This window comes from Colobus angolensis, unplaced genomic scaffold, assembly GCF_000951035.1.
Source record: "Colobus angolensis palliatus isolate OR3802 unplaced genomic scaffold, Cang.pa_1.0 Scaffold112, whole genome shotgun sequence".
Lineage (NCBI taxonomy): Eukaryota > Metazoa > Chordata > Mammalia > Primates > Cercopithecidae > Colobus > Colobus angolensis.
The window spans coordinates 296,422-322,759 of NW_012112253.1; the positions used below are offsets into that span (position 1 = coordinate 296,422).

Genomic DNA, 26,338 nt, shown 5'->3' on the forward strand with positions numbered 1-26,338 from the left:
ACCTGGTGGCATCCAACCCTGCCCTCTGTCCTTGCAGGGCCCACCTATCCCTCTACCTGCTCTCCTGCCTCATCCGGGTCCAAGCTGCTGCCTGGCCCATTCTTCCAGTGGTTTCACCACAGGTCACTTTACACTTTGTGCCACGCCCTCCTTGAGGTCTCCTGGGAGCTGATGGAGTAGAGACAGGACTAAGCCCGTCTATGGTAGCAACATTCAGAATGGCCGGGTCCTGAGTGCTCACTCGGAAGTGGCGAGGGGCATGGAACTCAGGGTGACCGAGAGAGAGAGGTGAAGCAGGCGGGTTATTTTTAGCATAGCCGGGCTCAGCACTGAAGGAGACCCAGTGTTGGCTCCCCAGCACTGGGGCCTTGGAGGCATCAGGTAAAGAGACGGTGGCAGGAACGCGGGTGACGCCAGAAAGAGTAACAATGAGACCCCTCCGATGTTGCGTCTTCCGCGGTTCTCCACCTGGGATGTGAGGAATCTCCTGGAGAGCCTTCCTGAGCTTCCTTCCCCACAGCGAGCGCATCAATCAATGGTGGGTGAGGCTAGGCCACTGCATTTCTAAACACCCAGTGCTCCTCCTGTGCATCACTGCCAGGCATCATCTACGCCAAGTTCCCAGCTTTTGTCAAGACAGTGTTTTCCAGAGGCCACAGGCTTGGCCTCTCTACTACAGGAGAGGTCAATTCTAGAATGGAAAGAGCATGGTTTTTTGACCAAAGCAAGGGCATAGGCATGTCAGGGGAAACCCAAGGAGGGGCAGTTCTGGAGAAGCTCCTCCCCAAGGAGAGGCTGCAGGAGGCTGAGCACATGCGTGGCACTGGTGCCACTTGGGCTGGAGACCTTCCATGGTTTGGGCTGGCTCCCAAGGTCAGGCATTTATTGAACCCTGGTCTTGTTCAGGCTTATCTAACAGACACTCCTCAATTCAACAAAGGCAGAGGTTTATTTTCCACAATGAGAAAGCTTTTTATTTTTCTATATAAAGATATGTCCTTTTTGTTTTTCTGAGCGGGTGGTGGATGGTGCACAAAGCAGACTCCCTCCCTTCTATTGTCACCCCACCTAGAAGGTCCTGTCTCTAGACATCTCCCAGGAGCTTGCTGCCTTAGCTGACTGAGATGCAGGCGGGCACAGGGTCATGGGTTTACCTAGGCCCAGAACGACCAGTGGACACTTGGTTCTGTGCCCGCCTGCCTGCAGCTGCACTAGGACCAGCTCCTCCTACCAGGCACCTCCCCTGGACCTAGCTGCAGCATACCGGAACCACTTCCCTCGAAACACAAGGCACTCTCAGCAGCCTTCATAGAGCTATGCACTTTCTTTTATACTGGAGCTTCCAAATCACAGCCAACAACAGATGCTACAATTCTAACAGCTGCATTACACCCAGTCACTTTAAAGTCACACTAAAGTTACTGCCAACTCCCTCCTTGATCTGGGTTTTATTTTTGCTTTTTCTCATGGGCAGTCAGCACACAGCTGAGCTTCTACCCGTCATCAGGGGTCAGTCCTTCCCATGACCAACCAGAGTTGAGCCTGAAAAGCAGGGGCCTGAGAGAAACAAATGCTTACTTCTGGCTTTTCCTCTTTCTCTTTAAAACCAAACTGTGATTGGCATATTGGATGCTGACATCCAGGACAAGGCACCCTGTCCTGGTTTCTTGAAGGAGAACACCTGGGGCGTGTCGTCCCAGCTGGGCTCTTTCTCTCAAGGAACTGCCCCCTTTCCATGGATCCTGTCTTAACAAGGATCAGCCGGTAAAAGATGCCTTTGTAGCCATCTTCTCATGTGCAGGGGCTGCTGCTTTCTAATGATCACCACGGGATGGAGAAAGGCAAAAGGAGACCCCGGCTAAATACACTCACTTTAAGGTGCATTTCTCAAGCTACCGCCATGGAAAGGGACACAGCTGTCTTCCTCACACTTAACACGGCCAAGATTTCTAATTACTAGCTGAACCCAAAGGTATCACACAGCTGCCCATCAGAATAGCCTTTCATGGGCCAGAAGGCAACCGAGGGCATGGGTTTGCATTTAGGAACCTCCAGGCTGTTGTCAGCATGACTGCTGCTCAGCTCGGACGCTGCCTCTAGGCAGCAGCAAGGGTGGCCCCTCCACAGCTTCTCACACAGCACCTGCACCAGGACTTCCCATCCCCCAGCTCCTGTCCACAGCGGAGCGGGGGAGTCTTCTGCAGCCCGCTCCTTTGTCAGGGCAGAGAATCAGAAAGCTGTTAATCTAATGAATCCACAGCTTCAGCTCAGCGATTACAAGGAAGTTAATGATGATATATGAGGCAGGATCCTTGAGAAGGCCCCAGGCGGGGAGCTTTTAAAATCTCAGGTTCATTTATGTATTAATACGTAAATGGAGCCTGTTCCATGCTTCTGGAAAACCACAAAACTACTGATCGTTTTCACTGGCATCGCTTTCATTCTAATAGTCTCAGACTTATGTTAATTAAATAACTGGCCCGTTGTTTGGTCTCAAAAAAAAAAAAAAGAAGCTGTCAATCTCATCTATGGCACTCAAGTGTCCTGGGGAACCTCTCTCCATGATATGGCCATTGTCCCTGGTCAGCCAGCAGCAGCTATATACACACGGACACTTCCTTCCCTTAAACTGAATGTGCCTTGGCTTTTGGCTCTACAAGTTCTCTTCTTTATTATTTAGTTCATGTAATTTATATCCTTATTTTAATGGGCCTATTGCAGGGTGTATAATCATATAAGTGATCCCAAATCATATCAAGTAGTAACTATAAATTTTAAAGAAGCAATACTAGTTTCCTAACCTGTAAAGTAAAAGCTACATAATACCTACCTCATAGGACTGACTCAATGGCATGATAAACACACAGCATCTCACACAGTACCCTGCACATAGTAGGTGTTTAATACATGAGAGATCTGATCCGAGTTAAACATCACTAGTATGTTATTAACTCATGGCCAAAGCAGCATTATTGACATTACTATGGCAAGAACTTTAAATTTAATTATAATTTAGGACCTATTTGATGGCAAATTGGATTAGAGCCAGTTTATTGTACCAAATAAATTATGTTTGAACTATTTAAAATAAAACCATGCATACAAGAGATACTAGAAAGAGAAGAGGGAGGAAAAGATGTAGATGAGTTAATTGCTGAAAATGAGCCCTAAATCTAGCTTTGTGTTTTCTGACAGACAAGGCAGAAACAAAATCATGTTAATCTGTGCAACTCATTGTTTGATAAGTGGAACATGTAGCTCATACAGAAGCGGAATTTTTTTCCTGACAATCAGATTTTAGGGTAGCTGCTCACACCAATCGCCCTGTGAAGCATGTTAGGTGACAAACAGAAGAGCCGCACCTTTGCGTGCTACGTGCAAAGGCACACACGCAGATACCTTCCCTCCAGAAATGTTTCACTTTATCCACATTCCATGGTAAGGCACCAGTGGGTGAGCCACCTGCAGACTTTTTTCACATAAGCTAAGGAGTATGGAGTTTAATGGATCCACTGTATTCCAAAATATAGAACAGCTTTCAGGTTTTGCATCTGTGAAACAGCCTGGCCGGTGACTTCGCTGAGCGTGCAGGTTGGTCTTGGCCTTTTCCAGCAGCCCATATAGCCTGGAACCACAGCCCAGTTCCAGTAACCAGAGGGGCCTGCGGATGGGGAGGACATGGCTTCATCCTTGGGGATCTGCTTCCCAACACTTGTGACTAATCAAAGTTGACAGACTTCCCTGGGAAACCTGTAATTACCCTAAGAGGGGGAGGGCCAAATGCTAGCAAGATTTATTGGCTTTGATTAACAATAAGGTGTTTGTTTTTGTCGGTAATTAGAGTTGAATAGCAAGCTATAAAAAGTCCTCCAAGAAATTCTAAACAGTCTATAGCTAAAGGGTACTAAAGTGTGTTTGAATTCATCTTTGCAGACCTCCGGTGCAGGGAGGCCAGTGTTTGATTCAGCACACTCGAACAGGTCATCAGGGAGAAAATGGCCCTCTGTATTTTTAATGTCTGATGAGAAAAGACCTCCATGCAGCATGTGTGCGCCCACACATATGTGCAAATGGCACTTAGCATGTGCCATGCTGCTGGATGCTGGCGTGGGACATTGCAGTTCATGTAACTATAGCTCAACTCACCTTATTTAAATTGACTATTCAAAGGCCCATAACAGCTCGGGTGTTGGTAAGTACTCTGATATCCCTGCATCCTCATAAGGATTAGGTAATTGATTCTTAGGTATTATGGTATGCTGGTTGGGTTGGTCCCTTGATGGTGGGAAGATGTTTGCCAAACTCATTCTGATTTATGGTTTTTTTCCCCAGCAGATCACTCTTGGATACAGGATTTTAAGAACTCAGATACAATTAATTAATTGCAAATTAATGCAGTTGAACTTCGTTTAAAATGCAGTTGACTAATACAAATGCAGTTGAACTTCATTTAAAAAACAGTATGGGCAAAGAATTGTCACCAGTATTTTTAAAAATAGAGTCAAGACGAGACAACTACGTACACAGAGACAACTTGTCATCTTGCTTCACCAGGTCCTGGGTCAATAACATGGGATTTCCTCCCTACCCCAGGAAACGCGCATAACATTATTTCTACTCTCTGTTCCTACTCACATCATGACACACAATAGGTAGGGAAAGGCCAACTACCAAACCCCTCTACAGGAATGGAAACAATTAAGACAGCACTAGATAAACCAAAACAACAACAAAAACATGCAGCCAAAAAAATGGATGAGTCCATGTCCTTTGCAGGGACATAGATGAAGCTGGAAACAATCATTCACAGCAAACTAACATACGAATAGAAAACCAAACACTGCATGTTCTCACTCATAAGTGGGAGTTGAACACTGAGAATACATGGACACAGGCAGGGGAACATCAGACACTGGGGCCTGTTGTGGGGGTGAGGGACTAGGGGAGGGATAGCATTAGGAGAAATACCTAATGTAGATCACAGGTTGATGGGTGCAGAAAACCACCATGGCACGTGTATACCTATGTAACAAACCTGCACGTTCTGCACATGTATCCCAGAACTTAAAGTACAATTTAAAAAAAAAACAAAACAGCAAAAACAGAACAAAACAAAAAGGTCATAAAATCAATTCAGTGGATGTGGACCAGCATTTTAAAAAGTGAACAGAATATAAACTCATTAAAAGGCATCATTCATAAACAAACAAACAAACAAAAAGTAAAGCCACAGATACGGCAAATGCTTGAGAAAAACAGTTGCTTTTATACTCCTTCTTATACATTGACTTTACTCTCATAAAAACTAGAGTTAACAGTTGAGACCCCAGGCATCTTACTGTGTAGGTCATTAGGAAACCTTTACAATAAGTTTCCCCCAAGAACTAGATTTCCATTTAATTATGTTCTATTCAATCCAATATAAACTTTTCCACTGTTCTGCATGCTCTGGCCTCCTCAATTTAATTTTCTTTTAAGTTCTTAAGCAGTCATATCACAATCTTTCCTTCAGAGAAACATAAAACAGACATTTACTCTAGGAAAAAGAATAACCCTCAGGCCACAGATTTAGCATTATCTGGCTTTCTGCCACTTGAGGCTTCCTGCAGGTGATCACAACCTGGGGCCAGCCACTCAACAACCCCTCCAGGAGGTTGCCTCGGACTCCCCCTAAGGCATGCTCTAAGGTTCTATGGTTAATTCATCCTAAAGAGAAGAATCGCTGCATGCAAAGACTCTCATCCACAGCTGTTAATTCTTCAAAACTAAGACACTAAATTCTACATTCAGAAAGTTGGACTTTAGAACTGGCAGAAAAGAAAATGGAAAGTCAATAGTATAAAGACCCATCCCATTATGTGAATAATAGACTTGGAGTGAATCAAAGATCATGCTCATCCCAGAAAGAAGTACAACGAAATAAGGACATCCTGAGAAGAACCTCTTCTCTCTACTCTGTTGGCTTTAAGAATCGATGTGCACATCAAATTAACATTTCAACTCTCCAAGCCAATCAGTGCAGTAATCTCGTGGGGTCCCTGAGGGCTGGGACCCTAGTGTATGGACCTGCGTCCTTTATTGCAGAAGCAGCAAAGGCATAGAGCAGCACTGTTTTAGAACTTACAGAATTCAAGTGAAAAATCTGTATTCAAAAAAGGATTGAAAGAAAACAGGACGACACACAGTCTGATACTTACTTGTGGCCCAGCTCATGGGCGATGGTAAAGGCCAAATTGAGACCATTGTCTTCGGCAAGCACACACTTCCTCTTAGCACTGCACACACCTCCTAAGTAAGCAATTCCTGCAGCAGAGACACAAAACACATCCTCTTCAGAACGTGGGAGGCCCTGGTCTCGCCAGGCAAGTCCGCACGGTCAACATCACGCACGGTCAAAGTCACACACAATCAAGGCAGGCACACTGGGACAATGCTGACTATGAGTCTCAGCCCATATGGGAAGGGTCTGTGAATGATGCTTTTGTGTTCACCCAACAAAAACAATAACCACCGCAAGCATCCATCAGGCATCTAATATGCATCAGGGGGTGTGCTGAGTAGTGTACTCATAGCACCTAACTTAATCCTCATGACCCAGGATGAGGGAAACTGAGGTTTGGAAAGGAAAGGTAACTCTCTCAAGGTCACCTGGATAGGCACCCAGTGCTGGGATCCTACACCAGATCTGTCTAACTTCAGTGCCCAGGGCTGGCACCAAGTGAGGCCAGCCAGGCAAGGCACCCAGGGTATAAGGTTTAAGAGGCCCTGACTCTCAGGCAATGCCCCTACGCCCGCACACCCTGAGAGGGAGGAAGCGCCTCGTCACACTGCACATCCCGGGCGTGAGCCGGGGTCTGTGCTGGGTCTCATGGACAGCAAGCCCTGGACGGCTGTGCAGAATGTTCTGAAAATGCTTCAGGAGCCCTTGCGAAAGGAAGACCCACAGAAAGTGGAGCCAGCGCTGGGAGAGCCAGGGCCTTGAAGTCCTCAGTGAGGACTAGCCTGTGAGCCAAATGTGTGTCTCCACAAACACGTGCTTGCCCCTAAGGACCTCACTCTAAGACAGGAAACCTGAACCATACACACCAGGAGAAATGCAATGCAGGGCAGTGGAGGCTGCATCCCAAGGACAGGCGGTGTTGGTGGGACAGCAGGCCAGCCACTGCAGGAGCGGCAGGCGTTTTCCAGGGGAGGAAGGCGGCTCTGGCAAAGGGACGTGTGGGATGACACGGGGCCCTTGGATGCCAGCCCCTCTGGGGAATGCTGGGAGGGTGGCCACAGCAGGGGTGGGGAGGGCAAGCCCATGCTGGCCACACTTCTGGGGACTGACCCTCCAGGGCTCCCCACCACAGCACTCCCTGCACCCAGGAAAGACATGTCTCACCCCGCAGGGACTGCAGGGCTTCTCAACAGGGCCTGCTAGGAAACCTGACATCTGCCCTCCCATGGGTGTTTAACCCCGAGGGCAGTTCCTCGATATGCCCCTGTGTGATATACAAGCGGATGGTGGAATGGGGTGGCTGTAGGAGCTCAGTACTCCCCTGGCTGTGCTGTCACATTGGGCGTGGGTGGGCAGCGGCTCTGCTGGCATAGCGCCATGGGGTGGATGGAGGCTAAACACAGCTGGACTCTGCCCATCAGCCCCATGCCCTGGATGGGCTGTGACCACCCAAGGAAGGAGCACCTGCTCTCCACCACGGGCTGTCCCTCTGTCGAGCTGCACACTGCTCCATTCCAAGGGCTCCTTCCATGAACTTGCCTGAGATGTCTCAGGAGGGAAGGAGTTGGCAGAGGGCAGGGGAGAATGGGACAGGGGAACCATTTCATTAAAAATGACCCTTCCTCCCTGCTCCCAAAGAGCTAAACTAGCATCCTCTTCGTTGATGTTCAAATCAAACTGGCGCGGAGCTCAGCCGCACACAGGGTGGGCCCTCTGATGTGGTGCGGCTCTGTGTTCCCACCCAAATCTCATCTCAATTTGTAATCCCCATGTGCCAGGGAGGGACCTGCTGGGAAGTGATTGGATCATGGGAACAGTTTCCCCCATGCTGTTCTTGGGATAGTGAGTTAGTTCTCATGAGAGATGATGGTTTTAGGAGTGTTTGGCAGTTATTTCCCCCACTCTCTCCAGCTGCACTGTGAAGAAGGCGCCTGCTTCCCTTTCCCCTTCAGCCATGATTGTAAGTTTCCTGAGGCCTCCCCAGCTATGTAGAACTGAGAGTCAATTAAACCTCTTTCCTTTATAAACTACCCAGTTTCAGGTAGTATCTTTATAGCAGCGTGAAAAAGGACTAATACATCCTCCTTCCTCGTCCTCCCCACGAGGCACAGAGGAAGCTCACATTGCCTGGCTCCACAGAGGTGTGGCTCCAGGGCTCATGTTCCACACACTGGGCCCAGGTACCTCACCGTGGGTCTATTTTTATTTGGAAACATGCAATGTGCTTAGTTAAAAATAAATAAAAGACAAATTAAATGTTATTTTGCCTCAAGATGCTTTTGTGGCCACGTGGATGTCACAACCCAGCAATGCAGACTATTGAAAAGAACCCAGCAATGCAGACTATTGAAAAGAACAACCAGAAAGGATGCAATGTGGTTTCTCGGTACCTTCAAGGTCATTATTCTGGTTTTGTTTAAAAATGTTTTGTGGGTTGCTTTTACAAGTCTACCAGTGAGTAGGTGGAATGCTGCTACATAGCTCTGATGGTATGTGCACGCGGCCCACGTGGGTGCATGCACACGCTCAGACACACAGCAGTGCCCACCCAGCCCTGGCTGCAGCCTCTCTGGGTCAATGAATCAATTAGAAACAATCAGATCTGCACACCCTGGAGAAATCGCCTGGTGAGGGGGAAGGGAGACAGAGTAAGGCCAGATGTGTTGAGCTTGCTGTCCTGAGTGTGCCTGCCATGGGTTCTGATGCAGAACTGGCAGACCTCACATGCCACACAAACACTTCCCCCTGGCTTCAGCCACACTCAGCATTCGGAGGAGGCAGCCCTGACTTTCCACTCTAATTAGGTAACGTGCAATGCTAGCGGAACAGTGAAGCAAGGAGCCTTCCAATAATTGCATTTTAATTTTTCCAAGGTGCAGATGATTTTTTTTAACTGGAAAACAAAGAATCAGTTTATTTACAAGAAATGCTCTTGCACAAAGGTGGATTATGGTCTAATGCTTTTAATGATTTATTCCAATCGTGACCAGCCTGGTCATAAAACTGAGCAAGGAAAAACACATAAAAGAAATAGCTCCTGACAACAGAGCACAAGAGCTGTGTGTTTATGAGATGAGGTGGAAATGCTTAGAATGCACAAAACAAAGTCTGGAGAAAATCCCAGGTTGTTGTAAAATAAGAGCTATGGGGGGAATAAACGGTAATTAAGTCATCCAGCTTCAGCAGAAAACAAAGCCCACCACTATTCCATGTTACTAAAAAGAAACTGCAGTCTAGGGAAGACAGAGCCCTGGAGACTCAGAGATGCCCCCACCATCTCAGGCTGCAGAAGGCACCAAGCTAGAAAAACCCACCAAATCCTCATGCTGGTGCTTGTCAAGAAATGAGGAAAAACTAGTTTTCTCTGTATTGATTTATTAAAAACTGAGGTCTGTGACACTACAGTTTAGCGGTCAGTACACTGCTAACTTCAGTGCTGATGCTGTGGAATCTTCCAAAGTAATTGGAATTCCCTTAGGCTGAGGTGAGGCTTTTAGACCCTGCAGTGGTGCTTTCACTGGCTTTCACATCCAGCCTTCTATGATTTAAAATTCTCCACAGATCACAGAACTTATTTAAAAATTTTTAAAAACATCAATTCCACATGTTTGCATAGTTTCTTGTAACAAAAGGGAGGCAGAAAGGCAACTGGAATTTATTAGTTGTGCCTCTAAATGGGCAAGACTGCTCTGAACACTCAACCCTCCCTTGCTTGGCGAGTATGACTGGTCCCATTTTATAGATGGGGAAACAGAGGCTCTACTACACCCCTCACAACAAGTGTGTGCTTGTGTCCTAAATGGTGGCTCACTCCAACTCTACTACACCCCTGACAACAAACACACTCTTAAAAATATCTGAAACACAGAGGGTAAAAATGAAGGGGTGTGGGTCAGGCGCGGTGGCTCACATCTGTAATCCCAGCACTTTGGGAGGCTGAGCTGGGAAGATCACCTGAGGGCAGGAGTTTGAGACCAGCCTGGCCAACATGGTGAAACCCCGTCTCTACTAAAAATACAAAACTGGTGGGGTGTGGTGGTGACGCCTGTAATCCCAGCACTTTGGGAGGCCGAGGTGGGCAGATTGCAAGGTCAGGAGATCGAGACCATCCTGGCTAACGCGGTGAAATCCCGTCTCTACTCAAAATACAAAAAATTAGCTGGGTGTGGTGGCAGGTGCCTGTACTCCCAGCTACTCAGGAGACTGAGGCAGGAGAATGGCATGAACCCGGGAGGTGGAGCTTGCAGTGAGCTGAGATCGCACCACCGCACTCCAGCCTGAGTGACAGAGCAAGACTCTTTCTAAAACAAAACAAAAACAAGACAAAAAAAAAACACCCAAATGAGCCAGGCATGGTGGCAGGTCCCTATAGTCCCAGCTACCCCAGAGGCTGAGGCAGGAGAATCACTTGAACAGGGGAGGTAGAGGTCGCAGTGAGCTGAGATCCATCACTGCACTCAGCCTGCGTGACACAGCAAGATTCTGTCTCAAAAAAAAAAAAAAAAAATAAAAGAAGGGGTATAATGAGTTCTTCTGAAACCTGGAGCAGCTCATTTAATTTATCCAGAGAAGAGGCTCCCATCCACTAGTTCTGTGACCCATCTTCCCAGCCATGCCAGCGCAACACAGGTGCTCATCTGTCTTCTTTCTCTTCCTTTTCTCAGTAGAAGCATAATTTTTTAGAGAAAACTGGGTGAAGAGGCTTAATTAGTTTCTTTTTCAGTAGAAAACTACATGATATAAGCTCGTAACTCTTTATCTCGGGGCTGACCACTCAATCCTCTCTAGATTGAAGAAATAAACAACAAACAACTGTATAAACTCTGGTTGATGCAGTAAGTTGCTGCATATAAGCCATCTGCAGCTGGTGGCCTTGCTGCCCATTAGTCCAACCTTACAGGGTCTGCCTTTGAGAGAGATGGCTCCATTTTTCCCACCAACTGCTCAACTACCAAACACTGTCACAGTTATTGCTGGAACATCAAGCTGTCAGTCACAAGAAAGCAACCGGCATCTGCCCATACACCAACCATAGTCACGGATATTGAATTGCAGATTCAGGCTCACTGACAAGTCCTTGTGTTCCTGCAAACCTAAGTGGATATGGGTGTGATCTGAACGGGTGAACAGCATTTAGGAGCAAATGTCTTAGAGTCTAGGATGTGACAAAGGAAAACTAACTACAAAGGAATAATAAAGTTGGACCCCTACTTCACACCACATTTAAAATATAAGTCAAAATGAATTAAAGAGCTAAATGTGAGTGCTAAAACTATAAAACTCTTAGAAGAAAACTAAGATGGACATCTTCCTGACCTTGGTGTAGACAAAGCCTTCTTAGCTATAACATTGAAAACACAAGTGGGGGTGGGAAAATCCTAACCTCTTGCAACAGAAGAGTGGCTGAGGGGGAAGGGGCTGGGATTGAGGTGGGGAGGCACCTTCATTTCCACTGCCAGCCCAAGCAATGAATATGCTGGCACATTCTCCGAGGAAGCCTTCCAGACTCTCCCCTTGGCAATTATGGTTTTCTGTGGACTGGGAGTCATCCAGCAGTTATGACCTTGCAGGCTAACTCTGTGTTGGTTTGTGTGTTATAATGCCATGTGAGCTGTTGCTTTGTGATGGGGTTTCCTGGTTATGGGTCACAGTCAGGAAAGGCTACTTCTGGGCCTTGCTCCCTAGGGTTAATGAGACCACAGTTTAGGACACAGATGTCCTTGGCTTCGGTTTCTCAGGCATCTCCAGGATCCTGGACTTTGGGAGGAGATGCTGTCTCTGGTAAGAGAATCACACGAGTTCCCACAGATGACTCAAGGGTCCCTGGGCTGGAGGAGTCACTCCTACAAGATAACATTTTCATGTGTTCTGTGAGTTAAGGGTAAGTGGAGGAATAAACTGGCCCTGGGATTTACAAGTTAGAATCAAAAAGTTTATGCCAACAGTTTGCTCTAGAAACCAAAACACGCCAGGAGGGGGAAGGAAGGAGAAATGCATAAGTGGTGATGTTCAAAAGGCCACAGCCAACTTGAGCCAAGTGCATGGAGATATCACGCAGACTACCCACCCAGACTACCCAGAGAAGATGACGCTCATGTCAGCAGGACCTGTCACATGGGAGGGGTTCTCCAGGGAGCAATGTAACATTTGTCAAATCACAGTGTGCCTCTCTTCGGAGAACCCCACAGAGTCTCAGGGGCTTCTGAAACAGGCCCTGATGCCCACCAGAAATGGTCCCAGGCAGGTTCACCTCAGGACATCAGAGGAGCCTTGAAAATCTCTTATCTCGACAAACCCTTTGTCAAGTGTTTCCTGACTGCCTGTATGTGACAGGCCTCGTGCCAGGCAGAGTCTAAGCTGAGCAGGTGCAGGCCTAGGGGAAGCAGCCTCCAGGCCACTGCAGCAAGAGGACAAAGCAGCCGGCAGAAAGATGAGCAGGGATGTTCCAAGCCAAGCACCAGGGCCTGAAGGGTGGGTGATCGGGTCTCTGAAAGACAGCTGCGCCAGTGACCCAGCCCAGATCTGGCCTCTCCAGAGGGCAAAGAAGTGGAAACTGGAGAGGAAGCTCCACACTGAGCCGTGCACTCACTGATCCCTGTTCCTCCCTCTGGGTTACCTGTCACAGCTGAGAGCCCCTCACCGAGCCACATCCTCATTCTGACTACTCTCTTGGCAAACTTTCCCAGACCACAGGTGGCTCCCTGCGTGGGGAGCACCTGCAGGCAGCACCGTGAATGCAGCAGGTGATGAGCGTCTTTGAGTTCCCTTTCAGGAGACCTCTGGACCTCTGCAGGTACTCCCTGGCCACCAGAGAAGAACCCTGTCTTCTAGCATTTGGCATTCAGGAAACACAACCCCCTGACCAGCGTGCTGGATGGCTGTACCTCAGCAGCACTGCACCGTCACCTGTGTGCAAGTTTTGGTGTGCGCACACGTGAGTGTACGTCTGTAGACACGGGCATGGCCAGGACACCCCTCCCCTAACTGGAAGCATGAGGCCGATGCCCACACTCACTCCTACAGCAATGGACCCTAGTGAATTTTGAAAGCTATAACACACTCACATCCTCTATCAACTGTACTGCTTGGCACTTTGGTCAATAATTTTAAAATGAACTTGGCTTAGTCCCACTTCAATGACAGCTTTCAGCCTCCTCTATCTTCTCTCACTGTAAATGTTTCTCCTTTGCTGGTGGGTTAGAATGCCCTCCCTCTCCCTAGGGACAGCTGGGGTTTTAGGTGGGGGTGAGGCTGAGAAGAAGTGTGATATGTTTTGGCTAAAAATAATCTTCTCCATGTGGGGAATGGGACAACTAAGTCTTCCATGGGGTCAGATATCCCCCAAGGGAATCTGGGAATGAATCGAATCTCCCTTCGGAGTTTCAAATGCAACCTGGAAGGAGGGGCACATTCCTGACTCAGCCTTCCCAAGGCAGCTGTCTGAGGTGTGTGCCTAGAATCATAATCTTTCTCAACATTTCTGTTTGAATCACATTTATTAGAGTAGCCACAGGCAGGGCCATGAGTGAAGGCTGCTAAACTGAGATGACAGCCAGAGCCAGGAAGAAGGCAGAGTAGGGGCTGGTAAGAGCAACCACATGCATTTTAATCATGCTCACTGTTATGAGCTAAACGGTGTCCCCTTGAAATTCAGAGGTTGAATCCCTAATCTTCAATGTCACTGTATTTGCAGACAGGGCCTTCAGGGAGGTAATGAAGGTTAAATGAGGTCAGCAAGGTGGGGCCCTGATCCAACAGGTCTGGTGTCCTTATAAAAAGAAGAAGAGACACTAGAGGTATTTCTCCCTCCCTTTCTCTTTCCCTCTCTCCAAGTGAGCACAAGAGGGCAGGTGAGGACACAGTGAGAAGGCAGCTGTCGACAAGCCAGGAAAGAGATTCCTTATCCCAAACCAGTCCTACTGGCACTGCGGAGTTCCAGCTTCCAGACCCGTGAGGAATAACTGTCTGCTATGTAAGCCGCCCAGTCTGCAGTATTCTGTAAGAGGAGCTCTAAACAGGCTAATACACCCAGAGTGCACCCTGGGTCCCCACAGAAGTACCCTGGGTCCCCTTGCTCACACAGGTAACCGACAAGCATGGTGACCACCAGAACTCACCATGCTCATTTGCCACACAGCACTGCAGCCACCTAATGCGCCATGGGCTTGGCCTCAATGTTCACAACATGGTTTAATAACAAGGAACCGACCTGGAAAGCGGTAGGAGCGTCAGGTTGAACTAGTTACAAAAATGCTTGGTAGAGAAGAACAAAAAATATGGTGGAGTGGGGGTGTTCTGTATTTAAAATCATATAACACCTTAGCCAGCTGCATCTGTAGGCAGAGAAGTGCCATCCCTCAGTCATTTAACAATGGTGTACCTTGCAAGTTACAGCCAGGGATGTCCATCAGGAGACACTAAGGCACCGGGAAGGGAGGTGAGAGAATCACGACAACATGCATGTGAGTGATGTGGACCCATCGCTCACATCATCGGCCATTTCTATTTGCAGGAGACTCCCCAGAAGTCCCCAGGCCTTATGAGATGCTCTAAAAACACTCAAACACAGCCTTGGAGGGAGGAGCCAGTTTTAAAAGACTCTTATAAAAGTAACATACTGCTTGGTCTGAAGAATCGGAGGCTAAAATCATCTCTTCAAGTCCTCAGAAAATCCCAAAGAACTCCAGGGGAACGTGGTGATGGGCCAGAGAGCTCTGGAAGCTTCCAGGTCTGTTGCGAGCCACACTTGGCACAGAGCAGGCTCTTCCAGGTCTGTTGGGAACCCATGAGCCTCCCCGGGCACACAGTAGGCTCACAAAAAAGGAGCACTGTTGCTGGTTCTGCTTAGCAAATCTTAAGGCAAACCAAGCGGCAACAGGTATTCTGGGTGTGCAGAACCAAATGCAGCAAGCCAGAAACATGTGCTGCTTTTTCTTCTTACCTTGACTCATTCAAAAATCACAAATGCACAAGGCCAGAAGACAGAAGGTGCTCATCACTACAAAACCCCAGGAAGTGGGTACCGGTGCAGAGGGAAGGGGCTGTGGCTGGGACGGGGACCACCTACAGGGCTGATAGACTCTACTGCTTGACCAGGATGCTGGCCACAAGGATATCTGCCTTATAATAACTCATTTAGAGATAAAAAAAGTCAGGTCAGGGTTACCCCAGAGGGACTAGTGACCAGAAGGGGCATGAAGAGGACCTGCCCGGCGGCTGATATTGTCTTGTTTCTAGATCCAGGTCATCACTAACCATTACACAAAGCTCATCAGTTTACAAATATTCATTGAACGGTACACTTAGATATACTATCTATATGTAAATTATGCCTCAATTATAATTTAAAAGATAACAAAGGGATACACACATGCATGTGAAATAGAAAGAGAAGATGGCCTTGGTTTAAGAATCTGGGAAGAGTCAAGGTCACTGGACAATTTAGATAAGGGTATGTCTTTGGTATATCCAGGGGCTCCTGTTTGAGCTCTGCTATGGCATTCCCCTGAGGCTGGTCAGTCTGGCTGTCCGATACCCCCCAAGTCTCAGTCCACACCAATGGGACTCACCACCCCAAACTGAGCCTTCAAGTTTTGTTCAAAAGCTTGCAGTCCTAGTCAACCTCTCTCTTCCCTTCTCCCACCCAATCTTAGTAATCATCAAGTCCTGCCATTTCCTGCTACTCACAGACTCTGGGATTTCTTTCTTTCTCACTGGTCCCAAGCCCAGGCCTTTGTCATCACCTTAAGCATCATTAAGAAATCTCTGTAGGCATCAGCTTACTTGCCTCTCCCCACTCCAATTAGTCCTAAAACATCTGGACTCGAGTGCCTCCTCTCCACTGATTCTCCCCGATCCTGCCCAGAAACACCCCTCCAGGTGCCCAGGTGCCCAGGGCCCATTGTGGTTCCTCTGCTGCAGCATGAGCCAGTCAGGTCCTACGAACAAATCTTATGCTAGGCCTCTCTAGGCCAGCTTCCATAACGATTCAACTTACACAGCACAGTGTGGCTTAAACACATCATCAATAAGTTCTGTAAATGAATGAATGCATAGCAGACCTGCCAACCTCATCTTCATAAAACACCATCCTCTGCTGCTTAAGAAGTGGGCTAGAGGCCAGGTGTAGTGGCTCATGCCTGTAATCCCAGCACTTTGGGAGGCCGAGGTGGGCAAGTCACGAGGTCAGGAGATGGAGACCATCCTGGCTAACAATGTGGTGAAACCCCGTCTCTACTAAAAATACAAAAGAAAATTAGCCAGGCATGGTGGCAGGCACCTGTAGTCCCAGCTCATGGGAGGCTGAGGCAGGAGAATGGCGTGAACCCGGGAGGTGGAGCTTGCAGTGAGCAGAGATGGCGCCACTGCACTCCAGCCTGGGTGACAGAGAGAGGCTCCATCTAAATAAAGAAAGAAAGAAAGAAGAGGGCTGGAACAGGGAGGAGTAAGTAATAAGGCGGCGGCTGCTAAACACTAACATTTGTCAGACACTTACTATGTGTGTACCAGGCCCTGTGCTAAAGATTCCCACGCGTGATCTCATTTTATCCACACCACCACTTGGTGAGGTACATACTGTTATTATCCTTGCAGTACTACTGATGAGGAAACTAAGACTCTGAGAAGTCAACAACTCATCCGAGGTCAAACAGCGAATGAGGGGTGGAGCTGGGATTCAATCTCAAGTCTTCAGGGCCAGAGGTCCTGCCCTAAAGAACTGCATCAGAGGCTGCAAGCTGGCAGCCACAGAAGGATTTCAACTGCAGGAATGTTTTATTTGGCCCATTTAGGATTTAAATGAAAATTTTAATCAGTCACCAACAATTAAAAATTAGAAGAGCCAGTCGGGCGCAGTGGCTCATGCCTGTAATCCCAGCACCATGGGAGGCCAAGGCAGGTGGATTACTTGAGGTCAGGAGTTTGAGACCAGCCCAGCCAACATGGCAAAACCCTGTCTCTACTAAAAATACAAAAATTGGCCGGGCGCGGTGGCTCACGCCTGTAATCCCAGTACTTTGGGTGGCAGAGATGGGCGGATCACAGGGTCAGGAAATTGAGACCATCCTGGCTAGCACAGTGAAACCCCGTCTCTACTAAAAATACAAAAAATTAGCCGGGTGTGGTGGCGGGTGCCGGTAGTCCCAGCTACTTGGGAGGCTGAGGCAGGAGAATGGCGTGAACCTGGGAGGTGGAATTTGCCGTGAGCCGAGATCGTGCGACTGCACTCCAGCCTGGGTGACAGTGAGACTCTGTCTCAAATATATTAATTAATAAATTAATTAATTTAAAAAGATACAAAAATTAGCGGGGTATGGTGGCCTGTGCCTGTAATCCCAGCTACCTGGGAAACTGGAGAATCGGTTGAACCCGGGAGGTGGAGGTTGCAGTGATTCGAGACTGTGCCACTTCACTCCAGCCTGGGCAACAGAACAAGACATCATCTCAAAAAAAAAAAAAAAAAAGTTAGAAGAGCTTACATAAAATGCAAATTGCCTGACTTCTAAAAATATTGAGTAAGTGGAAAATGACAGACTGTTCAATAAATGGCACTGGGACCACAGGTGTCCACAGGGAGATGAATGAATTAAACTCTCAACCCCATGCCAGACACAGAAACAAACTCTAAATGGATGAAATACACAAGCATGGAAACAACTTCGAATCTGTCAGAAGAAAATGTAGTGAGATGTCTTTATGTTCCCAGAGTAGTAAAGATTTTTTAAAACAAGAAACAGGAAGTGAAAATCATAACAAAAAAGATTGAGCTATTTAGCTAAATCCATACTGAAAACTTCTATGTGATAAAAGGTACCATAAACAAAGTTAAAGATGAAGAAAAGACACAATGAAGACAATTTCAATTCCTAAAACCAAAGATTTAAAAAGATATCCAACTTACCTGGGCAGAGAACTGAGAAATAAAATCACAAGAAGACATCAATTCACACCCGGCATGTGGACAAAACATAAAAAAGTCTGGCAATAACTGGCAAGGTTATCAGGATCAAATACTCCCAGATGCTATTAAAGAGAATATAAATTGGTATATTGGCCATTTTAGGAAGTAATTTGACCCACTGAGAAAGGCTGAAAGGTGTGCAGAAGAGGGGAAGTGGTTATATGCTGGGAAGTGGCAGTTCACCATCCAGGCTGCACTTCTGCACTTCCGTGCTGTTGTGCCCACCCACCTGTCCCTGCTGAGAGGAATCTCGGTAGCCTCTGATGTGTATGCACACATACGTACACATGCATGCGCATGTACCACCACCCCACGAAGGGATGCTATTATCATCCTCATTGACACATGGGGACACCGAGGCACCACCAAGGTAAGCAAATCCCCCAGACCATGCTGCAACCAAGTAGAAGAACCCGCTGAACCCAGCCAGTCTGGCTGCAGATCCCCTGTAACGGCAGCAAAGGTAAAGAGGACTCTGCCCCAGGGACTGTGCGGCAAGCCTGGGAGACTCATAGTCAGGCCCGTTCACAGTGCATTCCAGGGAAGAGAGGAGAAGCCTGCCAACTACCATTCAAAGTCCAGGGAGTTTCCTATTAAAACACAAACTAACAAGGCTCGCACACAGATGTCTTTAACCCTTGAGACTGCAAAAGTTAACATGCATGCGTGTATTTCTTGCAAGAAGCTTTATAGCTTTCATCGAATTTCCAAAGGGATCCACAACCTCAAAAAGGTTAAAAACACTAAACACAGAAATCCCAGAACGTAATCAAAGACATTCCCTAGGAAGAAAGTCCTCTCTGATGAGCCAAGTCAGACCAAAAGATCCCGGCAAAACTATCCTCCAGCCCTTGGGGGTTACCCAAGCATTCCTCAGAAGGTGATAACCAACAATGCTTTGTAGAATGTGCTTTTCATTGCCAGATCTCAACTAACTGACACATAGAAAACATGAGGAAGGGTCTGACATTATTCACCAACAATGTCACTTGTAAAAGAGCAGTCAAATTGACTCTTTGTTATGCCTGGGGCTGGGGTGGGGCGAGGTGGGAAGCAGCCAAGGTAATGCATAGGGTGACACGCACATCTTTGTCAATTAGGTACATACATTTAATTTAGAAAGCACCCTGAGTTAAGCATCCAATTTAAATTAGACTGTAATTGTAAAGAATGTAAAAATGAAAGGAAAAAAACCGCTGAGGGATATGCACATATCCACAGTCTAACATATATATGATTTACAAAGGTATGCTCTTGAGTGTGTACATATAAAACACAAATTTAAAAAAGAAACCACTCTATTCTGTTTGGACAAGGTCACTGCCTGTTCTCTGGTCCCAGCTGCAGGGCCTTTATTGTATCTTGGTATGTTTAACTGGTTGCATGAATTGAACATACATGGAGATGGACTTGACGCAGCAGAGTATATGCTGACAATTTTAACAAGCTGTCTTTGTTTTCTGCAAATGAGTATTTCTAAAAACTGGATTTGTTTTGGGTTGATAAGAGGAAAAACATGATATAAAAGCCATTTGTTGATTGTGTTCTCCATTGGATGGATACTGACAAATCACCATGATTGCTCAGAAAATCAATGTCAACATCCACTCTGTCAGAGTCTAAGACCAAAGAAGCATTTACTACTTCCTCCCCGTCCACAGTACATAACACCACACACACCCTGGGAACATCCCATGCCAGTGCCCACCAGCATGGGAACAGAACAGAGCTGTGTTATTTTCCTAAATCATTCTCAATCTTGGTCTAACATAAACAACCCACCAAACAAACAAAACTTGGAGACAAGGCAGGAGAATCATTTTAAAATGGGATCCAAGACCTGAGATGCAAAGCAACAGCCTGCCCAGATCCTTCTATTCATCCTATCCCTTCCAAGACTGGTCCATGCCAGCATAACCTTTGAGCATCAAATATCAGAAGGTCTGTGTGCCTCAGCCCTGTCAAGGGGCAGGTTTCTCCTTCGCCCTCTCCTGCACCTGGGAGCAAATGCACTACCTGTAGAGAAGGGCCATCCGGCCCCGCCCCAGCTGGGACTCCTGGGGGTCAGATAGACGTGCTGAGCCCCTATGTCAAAGTTATTAAATGTTTTAGTTTTGTTCCATTGTAGCTCTTTTTTTTCCCCTTTCCTGATGATTTTATAAAAGAAAGCAAGCTGCTTACAAGGTCCTGAAAGTGAGGAGGGGCAAGAAAGATGACTAGTTATGGAGGATGAGGGTTGCTTTTGTTTTGTTTTTTGCCAAAAAAGCCTGGATAGAGTGATCTCAGTTATCTGGTACTCTCCTAAATGGAACTCCAGAGTACCTCCCATGTGGAAGAGTCCCTGGATTTTCCCCACCCCACCTTATCCCCCTTCAGCCATGTTGATGACAGAGAAGATAGGAACTTAGAACCCATTTCTCATTGGAGAGGAAAACTTGTCATCCGGCTTTGCGAAGAAGGTTCTACCTTATGCTCATCGCACCTTATCTTTGCTATGTGCTAAGATATCATATTTAAAACGCCAAAAAAGGAACAGAAGACAGAAATGTAAAACACTTGAATGAGCTTGTATTATAACATTAATATTATTGGGAGTATCTGCTTTCCAGGCGGATGTGATTCACTCATTATTCTAGTCCTGCTGTAGTCCTTTGTAATTTGTAGTAATTATGTAATTGTGGTAATTATGCTTTTTTTAATTAAAAAAGTATAAAAATTAAAAACTTGAAAAGGCAAAAAATATTTTTTAAAGGAATAAAATGGGATCCATCCTCCAAGACTATCTACTGGAGGAATATGGGACTGCACATGCACTTTTATTGGCCACATCTTAATGGTATTGCTGACCTGGCCATGCTCTACTCTTCCCGGCACTGGAAATCACAGAATGTTCTAGTTTCACATGCTCAGCCCACCATCCACGTAGGAGGCTGAAATCATTTCTTAGTGGCACCTATATTATGTTCCTTAGCTATACATCCCAATTCCAAATACGCGCAAGCAATATGGCAGATTTCCTCTGAGATGGTCCTCGATTATCACTGTGAGAACAATGACACCATGAAGGAGTGAAGCTTTGCTGTTGCACTGTCCCCTGACAAGTTCATTACTGCCCTGCAGAGACAATTCTCTTTCAGGAGGAAAGAAATGCCCATTCTGCTCTATTGTCCCATAGATCTTTTACACCTCCATTTGGTATCGTGAAATAAAGACTAATTCCAACCCTCTCAATACAGAATCTCCCATCCAAAAGCATAACAACACAAGAATGTGGACTGCTATTTCCTGACCCCTGCACTGTGCCCGGCAGGCTCTGGCTACAATCAAATGCAGCCCTTGTGCCTGCATCTAAAATGCAGTGGCAATACTAAATCAGACAGACTGACAAGGCCAGCAATTAAACCAGAAGATGATGAAGCAAACTTCCCAAAGTGAAGCAAGATGCTGATGTGGAAGATCAGCTGCTCGTGAGACGAGGTGATGATTTTCCTGAACTCTTTGTTAGATTTCATGTCTGGATCTCATCTGGAACATCTACCAACTGGATTAGGGCCCGAATGTCTGGCATTCTGATAACTCCAGTCCTGTAACTGTCCCACTGTCATAGCAGAAGGAACCTCACTGCTAGCCTTGATTTCAGTATGACTGATTCTCCTTCATTATCTGAGTTTGTGCACTACAGACAACTCCACGTGGAGTCTTTGCATGGCCAACAGAGAACTTGACAGCCCCTAAGATACCTGCCCTGGTCACTGCTGCCCTTGGATAACAAGTTGGCCTTCTGGCTGATAGTCAGGGAAGTCTCGGGCTGGCCTGGCCTAAGTGACTCAGTCAGCAGACCCTGAGTGTCCTTCTTGGTCCTTCCCCAGGTGTAAGGATGATCCACAAGACCTCTGGGCTGCTGTGCAGGTAAGGGCAAATGGGCCTCTGCAAAGGAAGCTGCTAGTGCATTTCCCTTCTCCTGCTTCAAGACATAGGTATCAAAACATCCTGCTCCTGGCAGGATGGCCAGCGACCTCCAAGACTCCATTTGTCTGAGGATGAATAACTCAGATTCAGAGTTTGGGTGTTGCTGACTCTCCCCAGAAGAACCAAGACTGTGCTTACAAGAGCAGAGCTGACTCGGGAGTCACTGTTCCTAACATATCCTCAGCTCCCTTGGCCATTCTTGGGAATGTAAGCCACAGGGAGATTTATCTTTGTGTCAGCAGATTCTGAGTGGGGTGAGAAGGGCAGGCTCTGGACTGGGGTCTGCATTTGAGTCCTTCTCTGCCACTTCCCACCTGGGTGACTATGGCAATTGTTTAATCTCCCCAAGCCTTGTGCCTCCTTTTGTAAGGCAAAATTAACACCTACCTCATGGAATTGAGAATTAAATGAATAATGAGAGAGAAGTACTGTTCAGAGTAAACCCTGAACAAATACTATGTAACACCACAATTAGTTTGACCAACTCCAAATTTTTTCTTAAAGTTTAACGAAAGGTATTTATCAAGCCAAAACTCTGTGCCAAAAGGCACAGGGCAATTTCACAATGACTGGCTGTTTAGTTGCCAGTGTAGAGGCAGTGAACCTCTAAATGGTTTTATCAACATGACGTCTGGAAAGCTGAAGAGAGAACAGCAAACAGCTGGGGGCTGGGAAAACACCACCTTCACCGGCACCAGATGCCACTCTCTTTATCTGCACTGGGGGCCAGGACAAGGTTGGCCACAAGAAGATGCCAGCAAATTACAACATCTGGAACTGCACTGTGCCTACTTACATTTGCTCTCCTTGCCTGACCTGGATTTTGCACTGACTCCCTTTAAAGACAAGCTCATGGAATGCTTTTTCCCAATGCTGACACCTGTCCCGACAGTCTGCTGTCTATCAAGCTACTGGCATGCTTTATCCAGAGGCCTATGGCGCCCACCTTGGTTAGGTCCTGACGTTCCAGGCCCACCTAACAACTCACCCCTGCTCATCAAGGGGAAAGAGAACTCTTTATAAAACTTTTTCAGATTTTGAGATAGGTGAATTTGTAATAATTAAATAACAATATTTTACTAAGATTAGATTCGAAACACACATTGAATGCCCTTCTTGGAAACATCACATGTTCTTCTGTTTTCTGAGGTCAGGGTGCCTTCCTGCTCTAGATTTCCTATGCATTTAATCAAACACAAGTCTAAAAATAATAAAATTAGTTTCCTGAGGCCGAAAATGCTGTTTTCAAAAGGAAAAGCTGATATTAAATTTATAACTAGACAATAGGGACATGGGACATGGATTTGTGTTTCAGCAACATCTTTCTGATAGGGAAAAAGAAACAGGATGCTTCATGTTCCACAATATAAAATACCTGTGTTTCCCACCAAAATGTCATCTGGGACAAGGTAGGGAAGGAATACTGTTTTTAATAAGTGGCACTAGTACAACTGGATATCCGCAAGAAAATGAATTTAGACCCCTACTTCACATCACACACAAAAATTAACTCAGAGTGGATCACAGACCTAAATGTAAGGGCTGAAAATATAAAACTCTTAGAAGCACTTTGGGAGGCCAAGGCAGGCATGTCACCTGAGGTCAGGAATTCGAGACCAGCCTGGCCAACATGGGAAAACCCCGCCTCTACTAAAAATACAAAAAAATTAGCTGGGCGTGGTGGTGGGTGTCTATATTCCCAGCTACTCAGGAGGCTGAGGCAGGAGAATTGCTTGAACCTGGGAGGCGGAGGCTGCAGTGCGGCAAGATCATGCCATTGCACTCCAGCCTGGGTGACAGAGCAAGACTCTATCTCAAAAACAAACATAAAACAAAAACTCTTAGAAAAAAAAACATAAAAGCAAATCTTTGTAATCCTGGGTTAGGCAATGATTTTGTAGCTATGACACCAAAAGTATAAGGGATAGGAAATGACTACATCAAGGTTAAAATTTTTTATGCTTCAAAAGATACCATCAAGAAAGAGAAAAGGTTCCCACAGAGGGAGATGATATTTGCCAATCATGTATCTGATAAGTGACTTTTACCTAGAATACATGAAGAATCCTTAAAAGTCTATACCATATATTTTGAAACAGCTAAAAGAGAAGAAGGAAAAAAGGAGTGATTGAATGACTGACTGATGAACGGGAACTCACTGTGGAGTGCTGGAGTGCAGTGGTGAAATCAGGGCTCACTGCAGCCTCAACCTCCTGGGCTCAGGTCATCCTCCCACCTCAGCCTCCCAAGTGGCTGGGACTACAGGTGCAGACCACCATGCCAAGCTAATTTTCTGTAGAGAGAGTGTTTCGCCATGTTGCCCAGGCTAGTCTCAAACTCCTGGGCTCAAGTGATCCACCCACCTCAGCTTCCCAAAGGGCTGGGACTGTAGGCGTGAGCCACTGCACTCAGTCAAACAGAGGATTTTAAATTTTCTCATCACAGGAAATTATAAATATTTGAGATGACAGATATGCTAACTAGCCTGATTTGATCATTCCACAATGTAACATGTACTGAAACACACTGTACCCCATAAATATATACAATTATGATTTGTCTTTTAAAAATAAAACTCTTGGAAAGAATCCAACACCACCTCTCAGCAAAAAAAAAAATTCCTCCAACTCAATAAAAAACAAACACAATTTTTGAATGGGCAAATGACCTAAATAGACATTTTTCCAAAGCAGAAATACATGTGGCCAATAAGCATAGGAAAATATGTTCAACATCAGCCATTAGAGAAAGGCAAATCAAAACCACAATAAGATACTACTTCACACCCACCAGAATGATTATAATCAAAAAGATGGGTGTTGGCAAAGCATGCAGAGAAAATGGAATCTTCCTACATTGTTGATAGGAATGTAAAATGATGTAGACACTCCCCACAGGAAAAGAGTTTGGCAGCTTCTCAAAATATTCAACCTGGAATTACCATCTGATTTAGGCAATTATATTCCTAGTCATATATACGAAAGAATGGAAAACGTGTCCCCATAAAAACTCATACATGAATGTTTATGGAAACATTGTTCATAATATCAAAAAAATAGAAAGAACTCCAATATGCATCACTGAAAGATAAGCAAACATGTATATGTACATCTAAACATGTACATGCAATGGAATATGATTTAGCAAAAGGAATGAAGTTCTGATACATGCCAAAACAAGTATGATGTTCTGATACATGTTAAAGCATAGATGACCCCTGAACGCATTATGCCAAAAATGAAAAGAGCCAGACACAAAAGGCCACATACTGTATGATTCTGTTTAGATGAAATGTCCAGAACAGGCAAATCCATAGTAGCTTAGTGGGTAACTAGTGCTTGGGGACAAGGGTGTTGATAGGAAATGTGGAAAGACTTCTAACGAGTACAGGGTTTATTTCTGGGGTGATAAAAATGTTCCTAAATCAAATTATGGTGATGGTTGTGTAATTCTATGAATATACTAAAAACCACTGAAGTACATAGCTTAGGCAGACTTTATGGTATGCAAATTGTACTTCAAAAAAGCAGTTTTAAAGATGTCATAAAGCACGCAAGGTCAAAATTTTCTTAAAAGCAATGTTTTTTTCCCACTTATAAGAGTATAACATAGTAGATATTCTCAAGAACACTGAAGAACTTAAAACAGGAAAATCGCCACCACTCATAACCTCATCCCTATATGAGACAGCGTTATCGTCCTCGGACGGGGCTTTTTCTATCTCAAACCCAGTGTTTGATCCCAGTTTGAGGCAAACTGCCTTCCAGAGCATCCAGAGACCCTGGAATTACATCTTCTAGTTGGGCTCACTCAAAGTCTTCACATGGACAAGGAGAATTTATGGCAACTTCAAGGAGAAAGCACAACAGCTTCACGCTCAGGAGATGGCAAAGGAAAGAATAATTCTGACTGTTCTGGGTAAAAGTAAAAGGCCCATTCATCTGACCGGGGAATGCTGGAAACCTGGAAGCATTCAGAAGTCCCAAATGCTCCCTTGATGCAAAAAGATACAAACCATTCATTCCTCTAGTTCCTTTTCTTCCTTTAATCCTTTCTACCTTCCACTGAGCATTCTTTATAACAAGTTTTAAAATAATATGTGCCAAAACTGCCATAAGCACTTTACATCTGTTACCCCACCACAATTTTATGAGGCAGGTACAATTTTATTATTCCCATTTTGCAGAGTA

The 26,338-nt window shown here is 45.9% G+C and overlaps 1 protein-coding gene across 1 annotated transcript in view; it reads right to left on the reverse strand.

Moving 5' to 3' along the window:
* ADAMTS17 (ADAM metallopeptidase with thrombospondin type 1 motif, 17) overlaps positions 1 to 26,338 on the reverse strand; it is a gene marked incomplete at its 5' end in the record, with an annotated part of 344,816 nt that overhangs the window by 210,081 nt on the left and 108,397 nt on the right. Inside the window, one exon of the mRNA XM_011958096.1 lies at positions 6,198 to 6,303. Within this exon, the coding sequence (XP_011813486.1) occupies positions 6,198 to 6,303 (106 nt within the window). The remainder of the gene's footprint in view (positions 1 to 6,197; positions 6,304 to 26,338) is intronic.